Source organism: Microcaecilia unicolor, chromosome 9 (genome assembly GCF_901765095.1).
Source record: "Microcaecilia unicolor chromosome 9, aMicUni1.1, whole genome shotgun sequence".
Taxonomy (NCBI): domain Eukaryota; kingdom Metazoa; phylum Chordata; class Amphibia; order Gymnophiona; family Siphonopidae; genus Microcaecilia; species Microcaecilia unicolor.
The window spans coordinates 143,756,048-143,780,061 of NC_044039.1; the positions used below are offsets into that span (position 1 = coordinate 143,756,048).

The following is a 24,014-nucleotide window of genomic DNA, read 5'->3' on the forward strand; positions in this document are numbered from 1 at the left end:
TACTGGCACCAGTATTGTTCATGTGATGTCTATGTAAATTGAATCTTGTCTTAAGCATCTGGCCTGTTTCTCCAATATAGCATCCTTCATTACATTTTTTACACTGAATGATATATACCACATTGGAAGATGAGCAAGTGAAAGATCCCTTTATGTTGAATACCTTTCCTTTGTGGATGACTTTGGGGACCTGTGAAATATTTTGACATAGTTTGCAACTGGATAAATTACAGGGAAGTGTGCCCTTCTGTTCCTTTTCAGTCTGTGATGGAAGTTTACTTCTGATTAGCTTGTGTTTTAAGTTGGGTGGCTGTCGGAAGGCCAGTACTGGTGGGGATGGGAATATCTCTTTCAGTAATTCATCCTCCTGGAGTATAGGTTGTAGATCTCTTATGATTTTCCTCAGTTTTTCCAGCTCTGGATTGTATGTCACTACAAGGGGGATTCTGTCTGTGGCTTTTTTCTCCTTGTACTGTAGCAGATTCTCCCTGGGTGTTTTGAGGGAGGAGGCAATATCCTTGGAGATTATTTTGGGGTTGTAGCCTTTCTGTTTGAAGGATGCAGTCAGGCTTTTAAGGTGTCTGTCTCTGTCCCCTGGGTCAGAGCAGATACGGTGGTATCTTGTGGCTTGGCTGTAAATGATGGATCTTTTTGTATGTGAAGGATGGAAGCTGGAGTTGTGGAGGTAGCTGCATCTGTCTGTGGGTTTCTTGTATATCACCCTCCCCTCACCTATCCACACCCATCCTGTTAGAATATCAATGATATGCTTTGATGTCCCCATGCATACCTCCGACCCACCCCCATCCTCCCACCCTGTCAGACTGTCATAGTAATACTTGAATGTTTTCACTTATATACACTGTCAGCTAGCACATTTGCTTATTTCCGATCTGAGGAAGAAGGGCAACCTTCGAAAGCTAATCAAGAAATGTATTAAGTTATGTCCAATAAAAAAGGTATCATCTTATTTTCTTTTCCATGTTTTATTTTGTTTGATTTCTATTGATAACCTTAAGAGTGGACTAACACGGCTACCACACTCCTCTGCTTTTAGATTTGAAATCAGATATATAAAAGGGATTGTGTATCTTTTTCGGTTATTAAAGCAAAAATCATTTGCTGATCAAAGTTCTTCAGTTGATAGTTCGCATTAGTTTCCTGCTATAAAGAAACTCTTCATTCAAGTCAGTACAATGCTCCCTTTATCAGCTCCTGTAGACCGACTTTAGTGCAGCTGGGCAGATAGAAACTCCAAATCACAACAGACTAAACACAACACAGATTTGAGAAACTGCTACTATTGAAATAAAATAAGCTTTAGAACAATTTATTAACTTATGTTTTGAACACAACCATTGTCAATTCAAAATCATTTGACTGATTTTGATTTAAACTGACAACTTACTGATTTTGTTTTCAAATTCATTTTGTATTGTGATTTTGATTTGAAATCCTTACCAAAATGATTTCACCCAACACCAACTATAAATATAATATTAAAAAATGAACCTAAAATAAATCCTGCAGATAGTTCATGCTCAAATTAGAAAAACCTAAAAAACACAAATTGTCAACTTTCATATTGTGCTACCTCCTTGTTTATGCCCAAAGTATCTCATGAAAGACTCCAGAGGAAATTGGAGAGCCATGGGATAGGAGGTAGTGTTCTATTGTGGATTAAACACTGGTTAAAAGATAGAAAACAGAGTGCTGATAACTGAGCCTGCAAAGAGGTGGGAAAATGTGGGATACAAATGTAGCAAATAAATAAATAAATAATAAAACTTTATTTATAACCCGCTATACCTTTAAAAGGCTAAGCGGGGAACAAATCACATAAAAAATAAAAAAAAACAAAGCAATAAAAATTTCTTTACACAACTATACAAAAAAACTCTACAATTCAAGCATACAGCAGATTAAAATTTAAATGGTTTTAAAACAATTTATACATCATAGGAACCAAAAGCCTGAAGAAATAAATTAGTTTTCAATGCTTTTTTAAACTGGGTCATATTTTGTATTGAACTAAGTTCAATGGGCAAGGCATTCCATAATTTCGGAACTTTGATGTAGAAAATAGATCTGCATTCTTCTAAATAAACCTGATAAAATGAAGGCACGTCACGTCAAATAGTCAGTATTCTCAATGGAGAAGGGTTGATAGTGGGGTTCCCCAGGGGTCTGTGCTGGGACCGCTGCTTTTTAACATTTATAAATGATCTAGAGATAGGAGTAACTAGTGAGGTAATTAAATTTGTTGACGACACAAAGTTATTCAAAGTTGTTAAATTGCAAGAGGATTTTGAAAAATTACAAAAGAACCTTAGAGACTGGGCATCCAAATGGCAGATGACGTTAAATGTAAGCAAGTACAAAGTGATGCATGTAGGAAAAAGGAACCCGAACTATAGCTACGTAATACAAGGTTCCACATTAGGAGTCACCGAACAGGAAAGGGATCTAGGTGTTACCGTTCATGATACGTTGAAACCCTATGCTAAGTGTGCGGAGGAGGCTAAGAAAGCAAATAGAATGTTAGGTATTATTAGAAAAGGAATGGAAAACAAAAATGAGGACGTTATAATGCCTTTGCATAGCTCCATGGTGTGACCGCACTTTGAATATTGTTTTCAATTCTGGTCACCGCATCTCAAAAAAGAGATATAGTAGAATTAGAAAGAGTACAGAGAAGGGTGACGGAAATGATAAAGGGGATGGGACGACTTCCCTATGAGGAAAGGCTAAAGCGGCTAGGGCTCTTCAGCTTGGAGAAAAGGCGGCTGAGGGAAGATATGATAGAGGTCTATAAAATAATGAGTGGAGTTGAACAGGTAGATGTGAAGCGTCTGTTTACGCTTTCCAAAAATACTGGACTAGGGAACACGCAATGAAGCTACACAACAGTAAATTTAAAACAAATTGGAGAAAATATTTCTTCATGTAATTAAACTCTGGAATTTGTTGACAGAGAATGTGGTAAAAGCAGCTAGCTTAGCGGGCTTTAAAAAGGTTTGGATAGCTTCCTAAAAGTCAGACCATAAGCCATTATTAAAATGGACTTGGGGAAAAATCCACTGCTTATTTCTAGGATAAGCAGCAGAAAATGTATTGTGCCGTTTTGGGATCTTGCCAAGTACTTGTAACCTGGATTGGCCACTGTTGGAAACAGGATGCTGGGCTTGATGGATCTTTGGTCTGTTCCAGTATGGCTATACTTATGTTCTTAAATCTGCAGTAAAAGGCGTATATAACACGGCTGCAGAATTAATACTGCTTTCCCAGCAGATATGCCTACACAAAAACTGCTTGAATATTTCCTACACCTCTCTGAGCGTGGTTTAAAAACCAACTCTGTAAGGGTTCATCTAAGTGTAATTACTGCTCGTCACTGTGTAGTAGATAAGCCCATCTCTATACAGCCTCTAGTTCGCTTCATGCGAGGTTTGTTATTAACAAAGCCCCCTATCAAACCTTCAACTGTCATGGGATCCGTGTTCTCATCCCGCTGATGAAAGCTCTTTTTGAGTCACTTGATTCCTGTCATCTTGAGTAGTTGACCTGGAAAGTTGTGTATTTAATGGCGGTCACTTCAGCTCAGAGTCTGTGAGCTTCAGGCCTTAATAGCTATCCCACCTTATGCTAAGTTTCATCACAATAGATTAGTTCTCTGCACACATCCTAAGTACCTTCCTAAGTTAGTATCAGAGTTCCATCTTAATCAGTCAATTGTCCTACCAACATTTTTCCCAAAACCACAAGCCCATCCTGACGAGACAGTGTACTGCATACCTTAGATTGCAGGCGAGCCTTGGCCTTCTTTCTGGAGCAGACTAAAGCCCATAGACAGTCCACTCAAGTTTTTATTTCTTTTGACCCAAACAGGATGAGGGTAACCATTGGCAAATGTACAGTTTCTGATTGACTAGCAGATTGCATCTCCTTATGCCCAGGTTGGGCTGAATATAGAGAGTCAGGTCAAGGCTCATAATGTCAGCCATGGCTACTTGAGTAGTTCACTTGAGATCTGCCTCCAAAGAGGAGATTTGTAAAACTGCGACGTGGTCATCTGTCCACACATTCACATCTCATTACTGCCTTGAGCAGGATACCCGAAGAGTTAGGTGCATTGACTCTTTCCAAGCCAAAGAGCCATAATCTCTTTAGCCTGTCCTCATATGAGAGGAGTTCCACGTCTATCATTTTGGTCTGCTCAGTGGAACTCTCCCCATGCCCCATGCCCCGCTGAGCATTCAATTCTGGTCGTCGTACCTCAAAATAAAATGTAGCAGAATTAGAAAAAGTTCAAAGAAGAGCAACTAAAATAATAAAGGGGATGGAACTCCTCCCATATGAGGAAAGCTTAAAGAGGTTAGGACTCTTCAGCTTGGAAATGAAACGGACGAGGGGGGAATATGATTGAGGTCTACAAAATCCCAAGTGAAGTACAATGGGTAAACGTGAATCGATTTTTCACTCTTTCAAAAAGTACAAAGACCAGGGGGCATTCAATGAAATTACCTGGAAATACTTTTAAAACAAATAGGAGAAAATATTTTTTCATTCAAAGAATAGTTAAGCTCTGTAACTGATTGCTGGAGGATGTGGTAACAGCGGTTAGCATATCTGGGTTTTTTTTTTTTTTTTTTTTTTAATGTTTGGACATGTTCCTTGAGGAAATGTCCATAGTCTTATCGAGATGAGCATGGGGAAAGCCACTGCTTGCTACTAATAGAATGTTGCTACTAATTGGGTTTCTGTCAAGTACTTGTGACCTGGTTTGGCCACAGTTGGAAGCAGGATACTGAACTAGATGGACCATTGATCTGACCCAGTATGGCTATTATGTGCTTATGAGGTACAGTCCTACTCTCCGACTTCAGAGAACCTTCCTCCCCTGACACTGAGAGTCGTACTGTATGTGTCGATGTCAACACCCTTCAAGGTACCAGCATCGAGAATCTCTGCACAAGGATGGATGGAAACTCAGGAAAAATCTGGGCCTTATCCACAGATGACACAAGCACCCCGATACCTGAGCAGTTTGCAGCTGTAGCATCTGTGCCAGCTCCTTCCTCAGCTTGGCTCGGAACCACTCATCGAAGGAAGGCATCAGAATAAGATAGAGGAGTTACCCCTACATCATTTCAATGGCAACAGAAGGATGCTACTTTGCTTAAAGTGGGAACATGGGTATTAAACTCTTCGAGAGACTGGCTGAGGAAGAAGGGACAATATTGTTTAAAGATCATGTCACCAGACTACACTCTAAAGCACTGATTCCTGTCCTGAAGGAACCCCAGCTAGTCAGGTTTTCAGAATAGCTACAATGTGAACGAGAGATTTACACTCCGAGGCAAAAGTGTATGCAAATTGATTTCATGAATATCCATTGCGGATATCCTGAAAACCTGACTGACTGGGGATCTCCCAGGACAGGTTTGGGAATCATTGCTCTAAAGCAAAAAAAAACAGTAGGTAGGAGGCATGCATACCATTTCTTCCATTAGGCTTTAAATTACTGTAAATAGATTTATCATTTGTAATGGATTGCTACAGCCATCAAATAAAGCAAAGTCCTCTGAACAACAGGCATTTGCTTACAGCTTCATATTTATATGCACAAAAAAGTTAAGACCAAATGGTTTTTACTCGTAGTCAAATTTATGTACACTCAGAAGGCCCTCAAACATAAAATGTATGTAAATGTATCTCATACATATTCAAAAGGGAAAGTCATAAAAAAGATCTGCTTGGGTTCCTCAAGGGTCACTAAAATTTCTTTCAGACAGAAAAAAAATGTATGCATGCACAAATACATGGTAACCTACAGGCAAAGGAGTTGAATTAGCACAAATCTCAAATGTGTAAGCAGCAGCGTTAAGACTTTCAACTGTACACCACACAAGAATCGTTCATATGATAGAATTGTAATTTTTGTATTGTAGCTTTTGTATTGTATTCAGTTAACAAGTGAGGGAGTGTGTAGAAGAACTCTTTAAAAATATCCCTCACTGGGTAAACCTAACTAGGCTAGAGTAGTGAAGGCCAGCCAGTAGGGCAAAATAGGAAGTATAAAAGCCTGGAATTAGAGGTGGTCACGGAAGCCCAGACGAGATAGAAAAGAGGAAAGAGCCTCTAGGACAGACTACTAAAGAAAGGTTTGAAGCTTTGCTGCCAGCAGAGTAGGACAGACTTCTTGCATTTCCACTAAAACTTTTTTTCTGTTGTTACTAAACCTATCTGTACCAATAAAGACGCTTGTTGCTGAGCCATAAGTGTGGTTCAAATGCAAACCTGATGATGAATATTTGGCATTCTTACAAAGAAAAATGCTTAACCTTCAAGAAGGACCAGTTGGTGACATTCAGCTGATATGCCAGACCTGAAAGCAGAGCTTCACAACATGCGACTCATTTTTGAATACCTTGAAAAAAAAAAACAGGTGTCATCTGTGGAATATGCTTGAAAGCAGGAGTTAACGGGGAGTGGAGTTCAGGCACAGAAATAGAGTGAATGGAAACTGGATTATATAAAGTGTCATGTTAGTCGTAAAATCTACTTGGATGCTATCCTAAAGCTTCAAAATCTGAACCAAGGACTTTTGAAAAATATATAGACCAAATCACATGAAATTCGAAACAGTAACTGTGCAATGGAATCAACTGCTGAGGAAAAGGTTTTAATTCATAATGTCCTGCTAGTTTGTCAAGCTAAATTCATCTATGTACAAGAAATTCATGATCACTTAGAAATGTATAAAAATCACAGTTTGAGAAACAAGAATTGTGTGTTTACATTCACTAAATGTGTACACAGCATTATTAAACCTGATGCATTCAATGCAATCTGGCAATCATAATTGACAAAAGTACTGATTTAACAAAATGTTGAATTTATATATGAAATTCAGAAAGCGGGTGACCCTACACACTGTGTTTGTTGCTATTAAGTTAGTAGCTTGTGACAGTGTTGCAATAGTTTCAGCAATTAAGCAGTTTCATTGTATGAAGAGAACGGTGATGTTTACATCAGATGGTGCATCAGTTATGCTTGAAAGACAATCGTGAGACATGAAATGACACAAAATTGAAGAGGTCAGATGGATACCTAGGCATTTTGCTATTACTGCTTTAGTGAAGAACCAGGACATCAGTAAAGTCATATTGAAGATAACAAGACAGACCAATAACCCACTGCTAAATACTGCCTTAACTAAAGCAGAAAATCATGTAGCAACAATTACGTTTAACGATCTTCCTTGACTACTGTGGAAGCATTTTATTTTGCAAACGCAAACATCAGGAAGCTAAAGTCACATTATCTTGGAGAAAGGGTTCATTTCAGCAAAGCTGTATGAGAAGTGCTGTGATCTTTCAGTGCTCCTGTTAACCATAGCTTCCTTTAGTTTATAAAGCAGACATGCAATCATATGGATAAAAATTCAAGAGTATGAATTGCAAGAATGGTCTGTGTTTAAGATTTCTCTCCATGCAATATGAATAATTTCACTTCATTTTTAGGGATGCTAGACGTGATAGAAGACATGCTGCTGAATTCTCTACAGCCTGACAAGTCTAACACACTTAGATTTGAACATATTACACCTGTTCTTTCTTCCTTTCGTTGGTTCCCAGTTGTTTGGAGAGTCAAATTCAAAATACTTTGCTTTATTTATAAGATTTTTTTCTGGGGAAGTAACATATTATTTTATATCTACTATAAATCCATATATTCCATTTAAAACGGTGTGTCCATCTTCCTTCACCTAAGCAATACCATTTGACGGAGACAGGTAAAAGATCTTTCACGTTATCAAGTCCTTTTGAATGGAATAATTTGGGAAGGAATAATAGACTGGCTAGGAATTATAGCATTTTCATAAAATGCTTGAAAACTTTTTAAAGCAAGCATTTGCTAAATTAAAGGTATGCTGCTATTTTAAATGTAGCAATGGATGAACTATATTTAAAAAAAAGTTACAGTGCCTTGTTTATGGTTAATTGTGTGTACTTTGTACCTCACCTAAAAAGTGGATAGTGCAAGTTACAAACATGCTTTATTAAAGTCAGTCAAGCACAGAGGAAGATCTGTTTAATGGGGGCTATGATAGGGTAGAAAGCAACCAGTACATGCTCCTTGACCTACAGGACTGACTTTTAACAAATTACCAGTTTGGGTTCAAAATGTTAGTGAAGGGAAAGGTGGCTGGTGACTCACCTAATCAGGAAGGCTGAAGCAGAGGACTGGGAGAGGAGTACTGGCAGCACATACTTACAGGGGAATATTCAATACCACATTTAAATAAGACATTGGATGTTTTGCTCAAAATGTCTAAAATGCAAGTGGTGATTATAGCGATCTTTGAAAATAAAAAACATTTATCTTTTTGTTTCAAAAACGGCCTTTTTCTAGACATTGCTGTACTCTGTGCATTTGTCCTTTTAGACCATTTTCGAAAAAAAAAAAAAAATCCACATGGACATCCCAGCAGAGCTGTGGGGCACCCTACTGGGCACCGCAGTGGACTTCACATGAAAAGATCCCAGGTACACATCTCAACCTTACCCCCTTATATTTTATGGTGAGCCCTCCAAAACCCACCAGAAACTTACTGTACACAACTATACACCACTACAGTAGCCCTTATGTCTGCAAGTGTCACTATACGTGGGTACAGTAGGTTTTTGTGGGCTATTTTCCACCACAAGTTTAACAGTTAAGAGTGGATTATGGGCCTGGGTTACCTTTTCCACAGTGCACTGCACTGACCACTAGAATATTCCAGGGACCTGCTTGATGCTCTAATAGGACTGGCCATAATATCTGGTGATGTCAGAGGCTGGTATGCACTGTCTCACATCTTTGGGGGATGGGAGGGGGGGTTCGGTGACCACTGGGAGAATAAGGGAATCATTCCTTTATTCCTCCAGTGGTCATCTGATCATTAAGAGCACTTTTTTGTGGCTTAGTCATTATTAAAACAGGTCTAGCTCAAAACTTCTTAGTTTTAGTCCTGAACATTTTTGTTTTGTTCCATTGTGGCAGAAAAACGTCCAAGTGTTAGGAATACCAAAATCCTGCCCTTAACCCGCCCCCTTGTGTTCTGAACGCACTGTGAATAAACAGCATAGGAGGAATAAATACTGCGAATAAACAGTGGAGGAGTGGCCTAAGGGTGGTGGACTTTGGTCCTGAGGAACTGAGTTCAATTCCCACTTCAGGCACTGCAGGCAGCTCCTTGTGACTCTGGGCAAGTCACTTAACCCTCCATTGCCCCATGTAAGCCACATTGAGCCTGCCATGAGTGGGAAAGCACGGGGTACAAATGTAACAAAAAAAGTGAATGTTTTGGCAAGCAAAATGTCCAAATGCCGATTTATGTCACTTTCTAAATTTTTTCTCTTTTGAAAATGAGCCCCATAGTAGCATAGCAGATAACGGTAGTTAAAGACCTGTACGGTCCATCCAGTCTGCCCAACAAGATTAACTCATAGTGAAAGAGTGGTTTATTGTATAATTTGTCCATGTGGACTTTACTACATTGGCCAAAAAAGGAGAAGCATTAAAATCCAAATTGGAGAACATCTGAGCAACTTGAGATGCAAAAGGGCTGAAGCTCCATTGGTAACCCACTGGGAAGAAGAACATACGCTTCATGATTTATGTTTTGTTACAGGTACATTGTTCTAGGGACAGCAATGTCTCAGAAATACTACTCAATAAAGAACAGCAATTTATTTTTATTGGGACATGGTGAGTCCCAAGGGTTTAAACACGGAAGTCGAGTGGTGATGATTGGTTAGTGGTTTTAATGATGTTAGTATATATCATTATGTAGTTTGTTTGAAGTGGGTGGTATTAAAGCTCAGAGTTTTTGGACAGTTAGCATTAAGATGTATATGCAATTGTGAGTGGGGTTTCCCTTTGAGCAGCCTATAATTTAAATTCAATTTCATTTCATTGATATATCTGATATTATTGGAGTTTCATAATTGGTCAATAGTGATGTGTGATATATTTAATTTGTATGGTGACTTGGATTTTTTTTTTGGGGGGGGGGGGGGGCAGGTTATTAATGAAATATGAGATTCATTTTTTGTTTCCTCCTGAAGATATACAAAACTCAGCACTGAGTGCATGGAACATACATCATGATATTTCAGAACTTTTATATTTTGAGTGATGATCTAGACTGAGTAATTTGCTTGCACCAGTTTATTTGTACCAGTGGCAACCCGTGACCTTTTTTTTTTTTTGACTGTCTGGTTAATACTGGTTACAAGATAAGTACAGTGATTCGCCTAGTTGCAGTGTGTTACTGATAAGAGCTGATTTATGAAGAGTTTAAGCTACCAATGGAATTTGTTGAACATGTTTAACATACTTAGCATCTCTTGTGCTAGGCTAATCGTTATTATTTGCATGGTTCTATTGTGTGGTTGTGGATATCACTGGGCAATACGATGGGTTATCATTGAAAAGTGCAGACGGCAGTGGTAGGTCTGCATGTTTAAAAGAACGTAAGTGTGATGATGGCTCTTGACTCAGCCAGTTGTTTATTTATTTGACTGATGTGTGAACTGAGCACCCTTCAAAAATTGTAACAAAATCCTAAAAACAATTAGTAGTATGAATGAATTATAGTTGATTATTAGTTACAGTGAGATATATGCACCTTAATGTATATGTTATGATTTATGAGTGTATAATTATGGTACAGCCAGAGACCCCCCACTGGAATGGTGGCGGGCCCAGTCATAGAGCTCAGGCCATTACAGACCTTGGCTGAGACAGAAATCTGAAGGCTGACATAACTGGGAGCTTACTGGAAAAGTATGGCCTAGTTTGTAGCCCAGATTGAGGCCTAAATAAGCTAAATTAGGAAAAGTTAGGTCAATAGATATGGAAACAAAAAGGAGGATTTCAGCACAAGATGGAAGCCGTATCTGTTACAAAGTGGAATTTTCTCTAATGTAAGTTAGAAAAACAAGTTGAGAAATGAGTGAGTCATGCCAGGTGCAAAGAAAATAGGGAACTAGCTGTCCAAGAGGGGAGGGAGACTTTCCTGTGAGCAGGATTGTGGCCAGCCATGGTGTGAGAAAGGAAAGGTGTAGCTGGATGCAGGGTCTTGCTTAAGATTTATGGTCAAGCGAGCTAGAGACAAAACCATGTTAGCAAGATAGAAGCTACTCATTAGTATGAGCCAATCAGTAGTAACCATGACATTAGCATAGATCCAATCAGGTATATCTATTGTCATATTATCCATATCCTGAGGGCACCTATAAAAATCAGGGTATTTCCTGGTTTAAGTTAGAGAGAAGGGTTGCCACTCTCTCTCTCCAAGGGAAACCAATGTGACCAGCAGAATTGACAAATTACCTAATTGCTTTCCCTTGTAAAACCTTTAATTGGTAAAAGAAATTATAAAAGATTAGGAACTAATTAACACCTGTTTGCAGCTGGATTATTATATTCCTATAATTAATTGATTGTACATGCCTGTTGTCAATCACTGATTTGACTTGTACCTTGGCAAGTAAACTCCTCTTTCCAAATGATGATCTGTGGGCTTCACTTAAAGATGAAAGGCTGTAAGTATAAATGCTTTTGCTGTATCAGGCTATCTTTTGCTGCATTGTATAATTTGTAATCTAAATCCAGTTTGTCATAAGGCTGGTATCTTTTCCTTAGACCTAACATCTCTCTCAGTGGCAATTCCTTTTAGAACTTCACAACTCCTTGATTACCCCAGTACTAGTGCTATTTAGAGATGGAGTCAGATTTAAGGTCACTCCAGCCTTCTTGGGGGTCTCTGACCCCTATATTATGTTTAAACTGTTTTATTGACGATTATCACAATACAGATTAACTTAGAACATTCATATAACATTGCTTGATATACAAAACAGCATTCTTACAGCTTATACAACATCGCCAAACACTTTTCTTCCCCATTTTTCTCCCCCCTCCCCTCTGAACAATTACTTGTCAAGTGCTAATATCAGATGTTAAATGGCTTCTATTCCCAATATCATACACTTTAAGTACCTCGTTAGGTGCAATAGTGCTTATCACAAAATATCAGAAAACTAAACATCCAAGCTCTAGAGCACTGCCAAGCTTTAGCCATATACATCTCACTCAACCCCTTCAACCCCCCACCCAATACCTCCCCCCCTTGCAAGCAGGATTCCCCTCTGAACTAAATTTACCACTCCAGGCTACCCATACTCTCCATTATTCCACTATTTATCAGACATTAACAAGCAGACTACGTCCCCTTGGACTGAGAATTTGCAGGTATGGTGTCCAGATCTGTAGAAAGCGTACTCTGCGCTTAGGCGATTGTTTTGAGTCCCTAGCCTCCCAAGAGGCCAGGAGATGCACCTGATTGCGCCAATGCCAATAAGCTGGCCCTTCCGATGAGACCCAGTACTGCATAATGCATTTCCGAGCTACCAAGCTCAGCTTCCTACATAACATTATAGCTGGGGCACCTAATGGAGCAAACGCTCTTGGTTGGTCCAACAGAAACTGCCTCTCCGTTCCTTGAATTCTATTCCCCAATCGAATCAAAAACCCTCTTACCCTCTGCCAGAACATACGCACCTTGGGGCTTTGCCATAATGCATGATATAATGAGCTGGGACCCCCTCCGCATTTAGAGCACCCCGAGTTGTCCGGCCCCAACATATGAGCCAGTTGTGCTTTAGACATATACCCCCAAAGGACCACTCTATAACCACACTCCCTCAGCCTCTCATCTGTCACCAATGCCCGGATGCCTTTCAAGGTAGCTGACACATCCCATGTTGCCAGTGAGGTCCCAAGATCTTGTTCCCATTTACGCTTAAGATCTACATATTGTCTCTGGGACCTACGCCTAACCAGAGCCCCACACAATGCTGATACAGATTGCTTCTCCATCTGCAACTCCTCAAAGAAGACCCTTAGCAGTTCCCCCATCCGCCCCCTCAGGGGTACCTGGCTCAAAGATTTCATATAGTGTCGGACCTGTGCATAAGCAAATCTATTGCCCCAAGCCGAACCCACTTTGTCTTGAAGCGCGTCAAATGTTATCATTTCCCCATTTTCCAATAACAGGTGTTCCAATCTTGTGATGCCCAGCCCTTGCCATCTGCCAAATGTCGGGTTGTCTATCCCTGCTTCAAAAACAGGATTGCCTACGATTGGGATTTGATCTGTAACGTGTGGTTGGCCCCCCATTTGCCGCATCCACCACTGCCACGTCTCCCGAAGGGGCTGTAGTATTATACTTTTTTTAAATTTAGAAGGGAGCCGACTGCGAGGTAAATGGAGCAATGCTAATATATCATATGGAGCAAAAAAGGCTTCCTCCAAGTCCATAGGTGTATAATACTGCGTGGTGTTCACCAGATCTCCTAGGTGACGCAACAAACACGCCTGATTATATAGGAACACATCCGGGACACCCATTCCGCCCTGTCTCCAGCTCCCTATTAACATATTTTGGCTAACTTTGGGCTTTTTGCCTGCCCAGCAAAATCGACTAAAAAGACGCATCATCCGTTTCAAATCAGTCCGTGTTAGGCGTATGGGTAAGGTTTGAAGGACGTACAACCAGCGCGGAAACAGCACCATTTGGACTAAATGTATCCGTCCCATTAGTGACAGTGGAAGACTCATCCAAGAGTCCAATTTAGCTTTAGTATATTCCAGTAAGATTTTAACATTCAACTGATATAAATCTAATGTATTCATTGTGAGTCAGATTCCTAAATATTTAAAAGACTCTCTAGCCCATCTCAACGGAAATTCAGGGACCCAGTCCCTCTGGTTCACCTCTGGCGAAGCCAGCGCTTCTGATTTATCTAGATTAATACGGAAACCTGAGTAATCGCCATATTCACGAAAGGTTTCCAGTAACGTGTCTAAGGATTCCCTTGGGTTTGTGAGATGTACTAAAATGTCATCCGCAAATGCTGCAATCTTAAACATGTGGGTCCCTAAACCAACTCCCCGGATCAAAGGGTTTGCCATGATATCTCTGATAAGGGGATCTAAAACCAAAACAAAGAGAAGAGGGGACAATGGGCACCCCTGCCTTGTGCCCCTCCTAATACAGAAACTTTCCGATTCTATCCCGTTTACTCTCAGGGTGGCACATGGGTTGGCATATAAAGCATGAATTGCCTCAACAAATCTCCCTGAAAATCCATAATGTTCCAGCGTATCAAAAAGGAACTTCCAGTGAACCTTATCGAAGGCCTTTTCCGCATCAAAGCTGATCAGCAATGATGCTACCTTCGCCTGCGAGCTGTGTTCTAGTGACGTCAGTATTGCTCTCAAGTTTTTACTCACTGCTCTACCTCCCACAAATCCCACCTGACTTTCATGAATCAACCTTGGGAGCAGCCTCGCCAGTCTATTAGCCAAGATTTTTGCCAACAACTTGGTATCATAATTTAATAGGGAGATAGGCCGGTACGATGTCGGCTCTAGAGGGTCCCTCCCCGGCTTCAACAAGACTATTATTTGAGCCCTATTCAAGTCTGGGGGTAACCTCTGTCTCTCTATCAGTTGGTTCAAAAATCTAGTAATTGCAGGTATAACTCCTCCTTCCATTAATTTATAGAATTCTCCCCTTAAACCATCAGGTCCCGGGGCTTTTAGTCGCGGGCTGCGGGCAATAACTAGACTGACTTCATCCTCAGTAATTAATTGATTGAGACTGTCCAACTCTTGTATTGTAAGCTTTGGTAAAGCCAGATTTTCTAAATACATCTGATTTAACAGACCGTCTTCCTCTGGGGAAGCGTACAGCCCTTGATAAAAGGCCCGAAAAGTTTCACATATTGCTTTATCTGATGTGTGGAGCCCTCCCCCCCTTTGCCTCAGTGCCAAAATGTTCTTAGTCCCTCCCCGGGGGTTAATTATTTTTGACATTAACTTGCCTGCTTTATTACCGTGTTTATAAAGCATATATCTATAGTAGAGCTGTGACTTGTGTGCCCTTTCTTGCAAAAGTACATTTAAGGCGGTTTGAAGCTCTAACACTTGTTGTTTATCACCTATCGCGTGTGTCTCCCCATATCTCCTCCGTGTCTTACAAAGTTGGTTACTTAAACGCAAGATCTTTCTATCTCGTGTCTTCCTCACAAAGTGCGTGTGACTTATAACTTCGCCTCTAAGAACCGCCTTAGCCGCTTCCCAAAACAAAACTGGGTCTTCTATGTGTTCTTGGTTATGAGTGCTATATTCCGCCCAGCGAGCTTGTAATCTACCTTTAAGCACTGGATCTGAGCTGAACTCCAGGGGAAATTGCCATTTATATTCCTGTGGGGTTGTACCACTTGGTATCCATTCTAGCTTAACCCAGGCATGGTCCGACACCATGTACGGTCCTATCTCTGCTGTTGTCACTTCCCCAAACATCTGACGTGATGTCAGAATATAGTCAATTCTCGACTGAGTGGAGTGGGCCCGCGACAGATGTGTATAGTCTTTCTCACCTGGGTGCAGCACCCGCCACACATCAACCAGGCCTAGCATCTGGCTCAATTGTAAGAGGCCTCTATTATTATAACATGAAGAGGCCGTCTCCGGGGCCGATCTGTCCAGAGAGGGGTCCCAAGCTGCATTTAAATCACCCCCCCAGCACTATAGCTGCGTGCGGTTGCCTGATCAGAAAATTAATCAAAGTTTGATAGAACTTCCTATCGTATCTATTTGGAGCATAAACATTACAGATTAGCAGTTTCTGTCTCCCAACTACCACTTCCATTATAACATAATGGCCTTCAGTATCAATCAGAAGTGGATTAATTACCGAGGCTATGCCTTTTCTAATTAGTATCGCTACTCCTCCCTTTTTACCTTGTGCATTTGCTGCTATACAATCCCCAACCCACCAGGTGCTGAGCTTGGCATGTTCACTCTGGTTCAGATGCGTCTCCTGTAAAAGTGCTATGTCTGCTTTTTGCCTGTTTAATTGTTGTAAAATCTTAGAGCGTTTTATTGGCGAATTAACTCCGCCTACATTCCATGTTATTATTCTTACTATTCTTGGATTTGGAAGTGTATGACTATATCTGTAGATGTCCACTTTTGTAATCGAGGGGGACATCCCAGCCTCTGCCCCCCCCTAACTTGCATCTCCCCTTTATCAGCATCACTATTATGTTCTGCCCACGCTTCCATCAGAGCCCGTTTTCTATTTAGTGCTTGTACCCTGCTTGCATCCCTCCTCCCTCCCCCCACCCCCTCCTCCCGCCCCCCAAATCCTGTTCCCCTTATTCTCAGGTCCACCAATTAGGACCATGACTTCCTTACGTCTCTCCCTCCCCCCTCCGCATTAAACCGTGTTACATTAAACATAACATTCATTGTCAAACTGGTCAGACACTTACAGGGTCTCACCCCTCTTACAAGGGGTTCGAACCGTTTCACCCATTGGCCATGTCTTCTATACAGTGTCTTATTCAACAGCAAGAAAATTCAAGGGGAAATTCTAACTCACAAACCATAAAACCTTAACCTTCCTCTGACCCCTATATTAAAACATGAGGTATTGGGTTATATATGTATTTCTCCTCATTTTTGGTTTATTACATTTCAACTGCCAGATCTTTGACCACTCTTCTAATTTTGGGAGATCTCGTCTCATGGTTTCTACACCCTCTGGGGTATCCACTCGGGTCATTCCATGTCAATTCAACCAAAGTTTGGAACCCCACCCCCATTTCAGAAATTGATAATAATCTACCAGAATGGAGACCAATGTACAAGATGAAAAACTGTACACTTTCAGACTTCGAGCTTCAACAGTTTTAGAGATACCTGCTTTTATCCAGTTGGGGGGGGGCAGCATAGTTCGTGGCCAACTGAAAGTCTGGGCACATTTTAGGTCTTAACTGCCATTAAGTGTCCTACAGCTATGAATTTTGCACCACTTATTCAGAATTTTGTGTAGATTCAGACACTGCAACCCCTTTTGAGATAGGACACATGATTTCTGAGATAATGGTCAAAATGAGATTTTATTCAATCTCGTGTAACAAAATGCCACTTTTTTCCAGCAAACCAGCACTGGTTAAAATGAGTAATATATATTAATTTTGTGCAGCTGGAAGCTATAGTTTTCTTGATATGCCTCACTGAAATATAGAAACATGACGGCAGATAAAGGCCATCCAGTCTGCCCATCCGCAGGAGTCCACTTCAGAGGCAATTTTCATCATGTGGGACAAGTAGTACATAAATGAGCTTTTACATCATTAGAAAGTGCAAGAAAAATCCTCTCATTTGATGCCAGTTTCATTTTGCTTCTCCCAAGCAAACTATAAGATAATGGCAAAAATTCCACATTCTGAACAATTATCAGCAACATCTTTGTAGACAGATTTATTTTAAAGACATCAAGCGCAACTGCATCAATTCAAGAATCCAGTAAGAGTTATTTTAAAGTGTTCAGCTTTAAAAGCTTTATAAACTTCAAATATGTTTTCTTTATCTCCCTTTTTCAGATGGTACTGGCGACCAGTTGAAGTTAGAACATCAACAGTCTTGAGCATGTGGATAATGGGAACCCAGCAGATTGGCCAGGAAAATGGCAATGCAGGACCCTTCAGTTGCATAAAATTAACCGATATCTCTGCATTTTCTTGAGAAAGTTCCAAAATGGTTCCCAAATACCAATCCCAGTCAAAAACAACAGCAGCATATTGACCACACGAGTTGTTTTACGGAAATGCCACTCTCTTCTTTCACCGTTACTTTTGTTGCAACATCAACTGCAGATATTTTGCCAATTTTGAGCTCACTCTTGTTGAGTGGGATGAAGCTGTGGTGGTTTCTTGTGTCAGGTGTTTTTGCAGTTGCAAATCGATTTTCCAACATTTCACAAGCAGAACCAACATCGGCAGAAGAAAAGGAATTACACAGTCATTATGCTTTTCTTTGCCCAGTTGAATAGCTCATCAGGACTGATGGCAAGTTGTAGACTGTTTCTTGTGGCAAGACACTTCACAGTGCCACCAATGCCATCACACACTTTCTATGGCTTATGACAAAAAAAATGCCATTCTGCTGACAAGTTAAAATCTTCCTGGTGCATACACAGATTTTTGATCTAACCAAAGAGAGGCCAAGAGAACAGCAATGGTACTTCTCTGTTGCAAGAGGGAATACTTGCTTTAAAACATACTGGATGCATCATCCTTGCCTGCTTTATTTTCCAACTGCTCACTTTTAGCGTTCTACCACAAAAGAACTTGAAAGAAAAAACTACTTTTATCAGATTGTTTTTATGGATGTGTGAATGTGGGTTATTCTTGCTTCCACTTCCTTATAGGGAATATCCATTTATAACCCATGAGCCTGAACTGCTGGAAAATGAGAATTATGATAGCTATAAGGGTTGTCCATTTCACAAGGCAGATAATCTAGTAAATTATATTGTTGCTGTCACCTTTTTCTTGGGTATCAATGTACTTGCTTCTTGAAAGAATTTTAGGCACTTACAGAACAAAAGGCTACTTCTTAATAATAAACACAAATTTCGTTAACATATAAAACACATCTAACAGTACAAAACCAGCAGAGGTAGTCAGAGCCACAGAGGACAGACAGGGAGACATATGGAGTCTTCATTCAAGGATGATGTATGAGTTTTTAGCAACTCCCTTTCATTAAGTCTATCTGTATGCCTGACGTGGACTATAAATTGATTTTATCACAACTCCCTTTCATTAAGTCTATTTGTATGCCTGATGTGGACTTTACATTGATTTTATCACAACCAAACCTTAGGTTACACATGTAACAACTCATCTATCAGTTTTCCTGTTATGTTCATGTGTACTTGTTTCCAAAGCTTTAAATGGTTAAATCAGTGGTTCCCAAACCTGGTCCTGGAGGCACCCAAGCCAGTCAGGGTTTTAGGATATTCACAATGAATATTCATGAGAGAGATTTGCATGAAGTGGAGGCAGTGCATGCAAATCTCTCTCAATTAATATTCATTGTGGATATCCTGAAAACCTGACTAGCTGGGGTGCCTCCAGGACCAGGTTTGGGAACCACTGGGTTAAATGATAGAGCTGCCTCCAAATGACCTCTCCAAAGACAAGCACTTCCAGTACGCTAGGGTTAAAGACATGCTTAGAGCATGGCTTCTTAATACAAGCCTAATGCAAAATTTTAGCTCCCAAATCAGTAACCAACTAGCAAATATTTTTGTGCATGGCCTATTTTCATACTAACAAGGGAGATTACAGGTCTGTGCATATGCTGGAAAACTATTCTGTGAATAAAATCTTTGCAATACCAATATTTATGTGCAGAATAACACTCCAGCACATGCGCAGATGTATGTGAAACTTTGGGTGCGATACAATTGCACTCAGACCTGTGAATATATGCACTCTCAACTGACTATCTCTTGCAGAACATCAGTTCTGCTTTATATGCTAGTAGTAAAGAGAAGAAGCATGCATGAAATCGTCCCTGTGACCACAGAAGAATGAGTTAACCTTTTAAGCCCCAGCACTGAGCTCGGCCTCTCTCTTCCATATACTTCTCTGCAGAATAGTTAACAGACTTATTACCATGTATTTAAATATGCTGTGTGCTGCTGTCTACACTAGGCTTTGTTCAGTGTTAGGTCAAGTGCAAAACTGCGCATGTGCTGGAGTGTTAAATACAATTTGTAGCCATCTTTGCCACACATATTGCCTGACCTACAGTCATCTGGCTCCCTAGTTTTCTGCACCCTTAGAGCCTTGTTTAATGAGCTGTCCATGCTATACCTTCCATGCTTAAAATCTGGCACCTTTAATTCAAGGACTTCTGTTGGCAATCATGTTTGCTACCTCATTGCAAATAGATCTCCAGGGAACTGGTGAAGTTTATTAAGTAACCTGAGGGTTCACACTACCACTGCCTGGTACATGGGAGACGACTCTGTGGGTGCTTGAGCACCCCAATATTGAGAAAATTCCTTGTATGTGACTAGGGAGGGTTATTTCCATTGGGCTTAGCACCCCCAATAATTTTGAAAAGTTGGCTCCTATGGCCTGGTACACCTTAACTTTAGTAGGCAGTCTCACCACTCTCATATCCCACAAATGATGGAGTCTGACAAACTGATTTGTCAGCGTGTTGAAGAACAAGCATAAAGCACCTCAGAAGTACACTATTATCCAGTTCCTAAAAAAAGTTGAGGTGCCATCCAATTTCCTACCTATTCTTTCACCCCCTACATGCCTTCCCCTGCTATGCACCACAACCCTACTGGACCTACTGGAAAAGAATATAAACAGTAGTACTGCAGGGATCAGGAGGCATGATGATCTTACTGTTCTCTTTCCAATCCCACCCCTGTATTCCAGCCACCCTCCCCCCACAAGGAGTGCCATTCTCCTCCACATCCCTAACGCACCTCAACATGTACACATCCCTCCCCCAGGATTGCCCTCCTTTTATCCCACCTCCCGGCACTGATAGTCACAAACAGAAGAATGTGGCTGAACCTTGGGCTGAGTCTCACCTGCCACCTAGAACTGAATGCAGAATCTGAAGCATGGGAGTTCTTCAGTGTTCTATGCAGTTCAAATTCTTCAGCCAAGGCCAGAATGGCAGAGAAACACAGCTTAACATGCAGCCTCTCCCCTCCGCCACTTGTGGGGGAAGCTGGAAATGTGTGTACACAAGCCACAGGTGCCATGGGAGAGGGTAAGATGTATTTGGCTTTTCAAGAAACATTGCTTATGTTAGTCAGCCACGTAAACAATACAGAATCCTTCACCATTACCCTGTTATACTCAGGATTTCTTTTAGGTTTTAATTGATGAATAAAAACCCCAATACAAGAAATTTTTTTTAAAAAAGGTGTTTATTGAATAAACACCAGAAAAATGCCACTTTTTAGTACTTGCTCGCTCTTCCCCTAGTACGTTTTATACCCTCTATTCAAGTTTTTCCCTCTCACTTAGGAGCTGTCAGAACAGAAAAGGCAAGCATGCATATTTGATTCCACAGGAAAAGGTACCAAACAATAATACTTGTCACACAAACATGGAAGAACTCCAGTTTTTTGTACCCTCAAAAAATCCCCAATTATCTGGAAAATAAACACCCATGTTTACATTTATAAACACTCAAGCACAGGAGTCCTAACAGTTTAACCTAAGAAAAATATAATTAAAAAAATCTGTGTTCCTTCGAGAAGGAAGAAGAGGATGGCAAGGATGGGGGAGGGTTACAGTGCAGCCAGAGACCTAGGTGGGTGGGTGAGTACAGGTGGGGTGGGGAGGACGGGAAGTTGGAAAGTATAATGCATGAGAGGATTCTGAAACAGAACGGGGAGAGGAAGTGACTGTGAGCTGAGAACAGGTTTGCTACAGTTTTCATACACCCAGCTAGACACAACAGGTGTCTGGCAACTGGTACCCAGCATAAAATACCAGAACATGCGAGAAAGAAAACACGGAGGGCTCATTTCTAGTGTCGGAAAACGTAGAAATAAGGGATTAAGAAAAATATATATATGCCACTATAGTTTTAAATAGTATTAAACTGTATTTGTAAAATTCAAGGCAGACTAACTAGGCAAACACACTACTTCGTACAGAGGTTCGGGAAGTGCCACTTTGATCGGGTCTTCTAGGGTGTCCCTCGCCGGCGGAACCCTGCCCCCTCTTCCCCCCCCCCCCCGTTACCTGATGAAGGTGGTTTTGCCCGTGCTGTACTGCCCCACCAGTAGCACCATGGGCTTGTTCTCGAAGTCGGCCTCTTCCAGCGCCGGCGAATGGAAGTCATGGAAGCGGTAGAATTCCTCGAGCGGCAGCAGCTTACGCATGTACAGTGTCTTCAACCCGCCTGTCACTGTCTGCACCACGTCGGTGCTGTCCTTCTGCCGCCCAGCGCCCTCTTTCCCGAGCCAGCTAAACATGTTCACCACCAACTGAGCAGCCACTAGCCAGGAACCAGTGTAATACCAGCCGCTCCCTAGCACGCGCCCGCGTTCTCATCACATACTACCACCAGCAGGCGCGCGACTCCCAGCCGGACACGCCTACGTTGCCGCCCTGCCGCTACGTGGACACGTCATCTTGTCTCGTGATGACTCAGCCAACAGCACTGCGGAAACAGTATAAAAACGAAACGAGTGTATAATTTAAAAAGTAGTTTCGGTCTTTGTCTTTTGAAGTGAGTGTAGGCGTTGTGATAGGAAAAGCATGTCTAACCCCAACCCCCCCCTCAAATTTTATTATTTTCAGCATTTGTACCCCACATTTTCCAACCTCATTGGTTGGTTCAATGTGGCTTATATTTTATTATTACGTGCTCCAGATTACATTCCTGGATTACGATTTGTTAGACGTAGATAAAGCACCTCATAAATTCTAGTTAAAGAGCGTAAAATGTATTATGCTGGGTCAGGATCAGACCAGAGGTCTATGGAGCAGGATCACTTCATCCTACCTGCAACAATACGGGGGGGGGGGGGGGGGGGGTAAAGTGGCAAGGGGATAGAGATGAAGTGTGGCTGTGTGGGTAAACTGCAGCGCGACAGCTACAATGCTAAAATTAGTGGATCTATGAAGAAACAGAGTGGGGCAACCTGTCTTGCATGGCTGGTGTAGCTGTTATACTACTATAGTCGCCAACATTACGAATGATTGGGCGTGCCAATTGCCACTGTACAAATTACCATTTCCTGGGTACAATTAAGCTTGCTCAGTATTGGGGGTGCAGCTCACATCTGGCTTCTAAGAAAAATGAAGTAAACCTATACGTTAGATTCCTTATATAGGAATTTGTGTGTTCATCTACCCAAAACGGAGAAAATCGCTGCTGGATTGTCTGGATGAGCCATTTTGGTCTACCTGCTGCCATTTGCTGTTATATGGAGTTTTTTTGTTATGAATCCCATCACTAAGGTTCTCTAGCCAAGACTGGGAGCTTAAAGGTTAAAAGTCTGTGCCAGTATTCCAGTTTCATTTTGTGTTTTAGATTTCTTGGAGAACTTTAAATAGAAAATGTAATAGGAAATAGACAAAGTCCATGTATTCTGCCTATTGCAGTACCACAGGCCACACTACTCTAGGTTATCCTGGGAGGCTCTTCTATTTAGCCCCTCCCACTTTGGAACCTTAAATTATGACCCCTCCTACAGTGTGTTTCTGCATTGAGGGGCTCATTTTCAAAACACAAAACTGGTGTTATTGCCCATTAGCACTGTAACAGCACATATATTAATGTGTGCACAATGTTCAAAGGGTTCTAGCACTGGAAACAACGTGCCCACTGCCCGGCAGAGATGGCCACAAATTTTAATATAGTCAAAATATGTTAATGACTTAATTTCTCATGGATTCCTAATGTACTACATGATGGACTATTCAAGGACATCTTTTAACAAAACAAAAAACTGATAGGCCTTTGTTCATTGTTATACTGTACTGACTGAGACTGTCCTTGGGCTGGGTCTGTCAGCCAACTTTATCCCCTTGTTGTTTTCCATTACTGCCCCATCTTTTCTGTCATTTATTGTAGTTCCATTTCACCCACCCAGACTGTTCTTTACCCTTTGTCTCTCTCTCTCTCTCTCTCTCTCTCTCTTTCTCTTTCTCTCTCTACTATTACTAGAATTGTAAGCAACTTAGTTATTTGTTTGATGTGTGGGATAGCAAGTGCTTAATAGCCTTGGAAACTTGGTTATTTATGTGATCATGAGGCCTGGGACTTTCCACTAGATAATTTTGGGGCTTGTGTGCTTGGTCAACAACATTGTATGCATACCAGCCTAACTGGTTTGATAACAGTCTGTCCTTCAGGACCTCAGCCATTGCTCATAACCTTTTCACGTGCACACCTGTACCTGATTAGTCCCAAGAGAATTCATTTAACCAACTCGTCCCATCATCCAATCAGAGAGTTGCCTTCTAAGGAGATCCTGAGCTAAGTTAAACTATGCTGAGCTAGAGAGAAAGAAGGAGAGCATGAGAGAATAATAAAGA

The 24,014-nt window shown here is 41.1% G+C and overlaps 1 protein-coding gene across 1 annotated transcript in view; it reads right to left on the reverse strand.

Moving 5' to 3' along the window:
• The window catches only part of EHD4 (EH domain containing 4), an 81,819-nt gene extending 59,777 nt beyond the window's left edge, over positions 1 to 22,042 (reverse strand). Inside the window, exon 1 of the mRNA XM_030214129.1 lies at positions 21,711 to 22,042. Within this exon, the coding sequence (XP_030069989.1) occupies positions 21,711 to 21,943 (233 nt within the window). The 5' untranslated portion in view covers positions 21,944 to 22,042. The remainder of the gene's footprint in view (positions 1 to 21,710) is intronic.
• Positions 22,043 to 24,014: the final 1,972 nt, after the last annotated feature.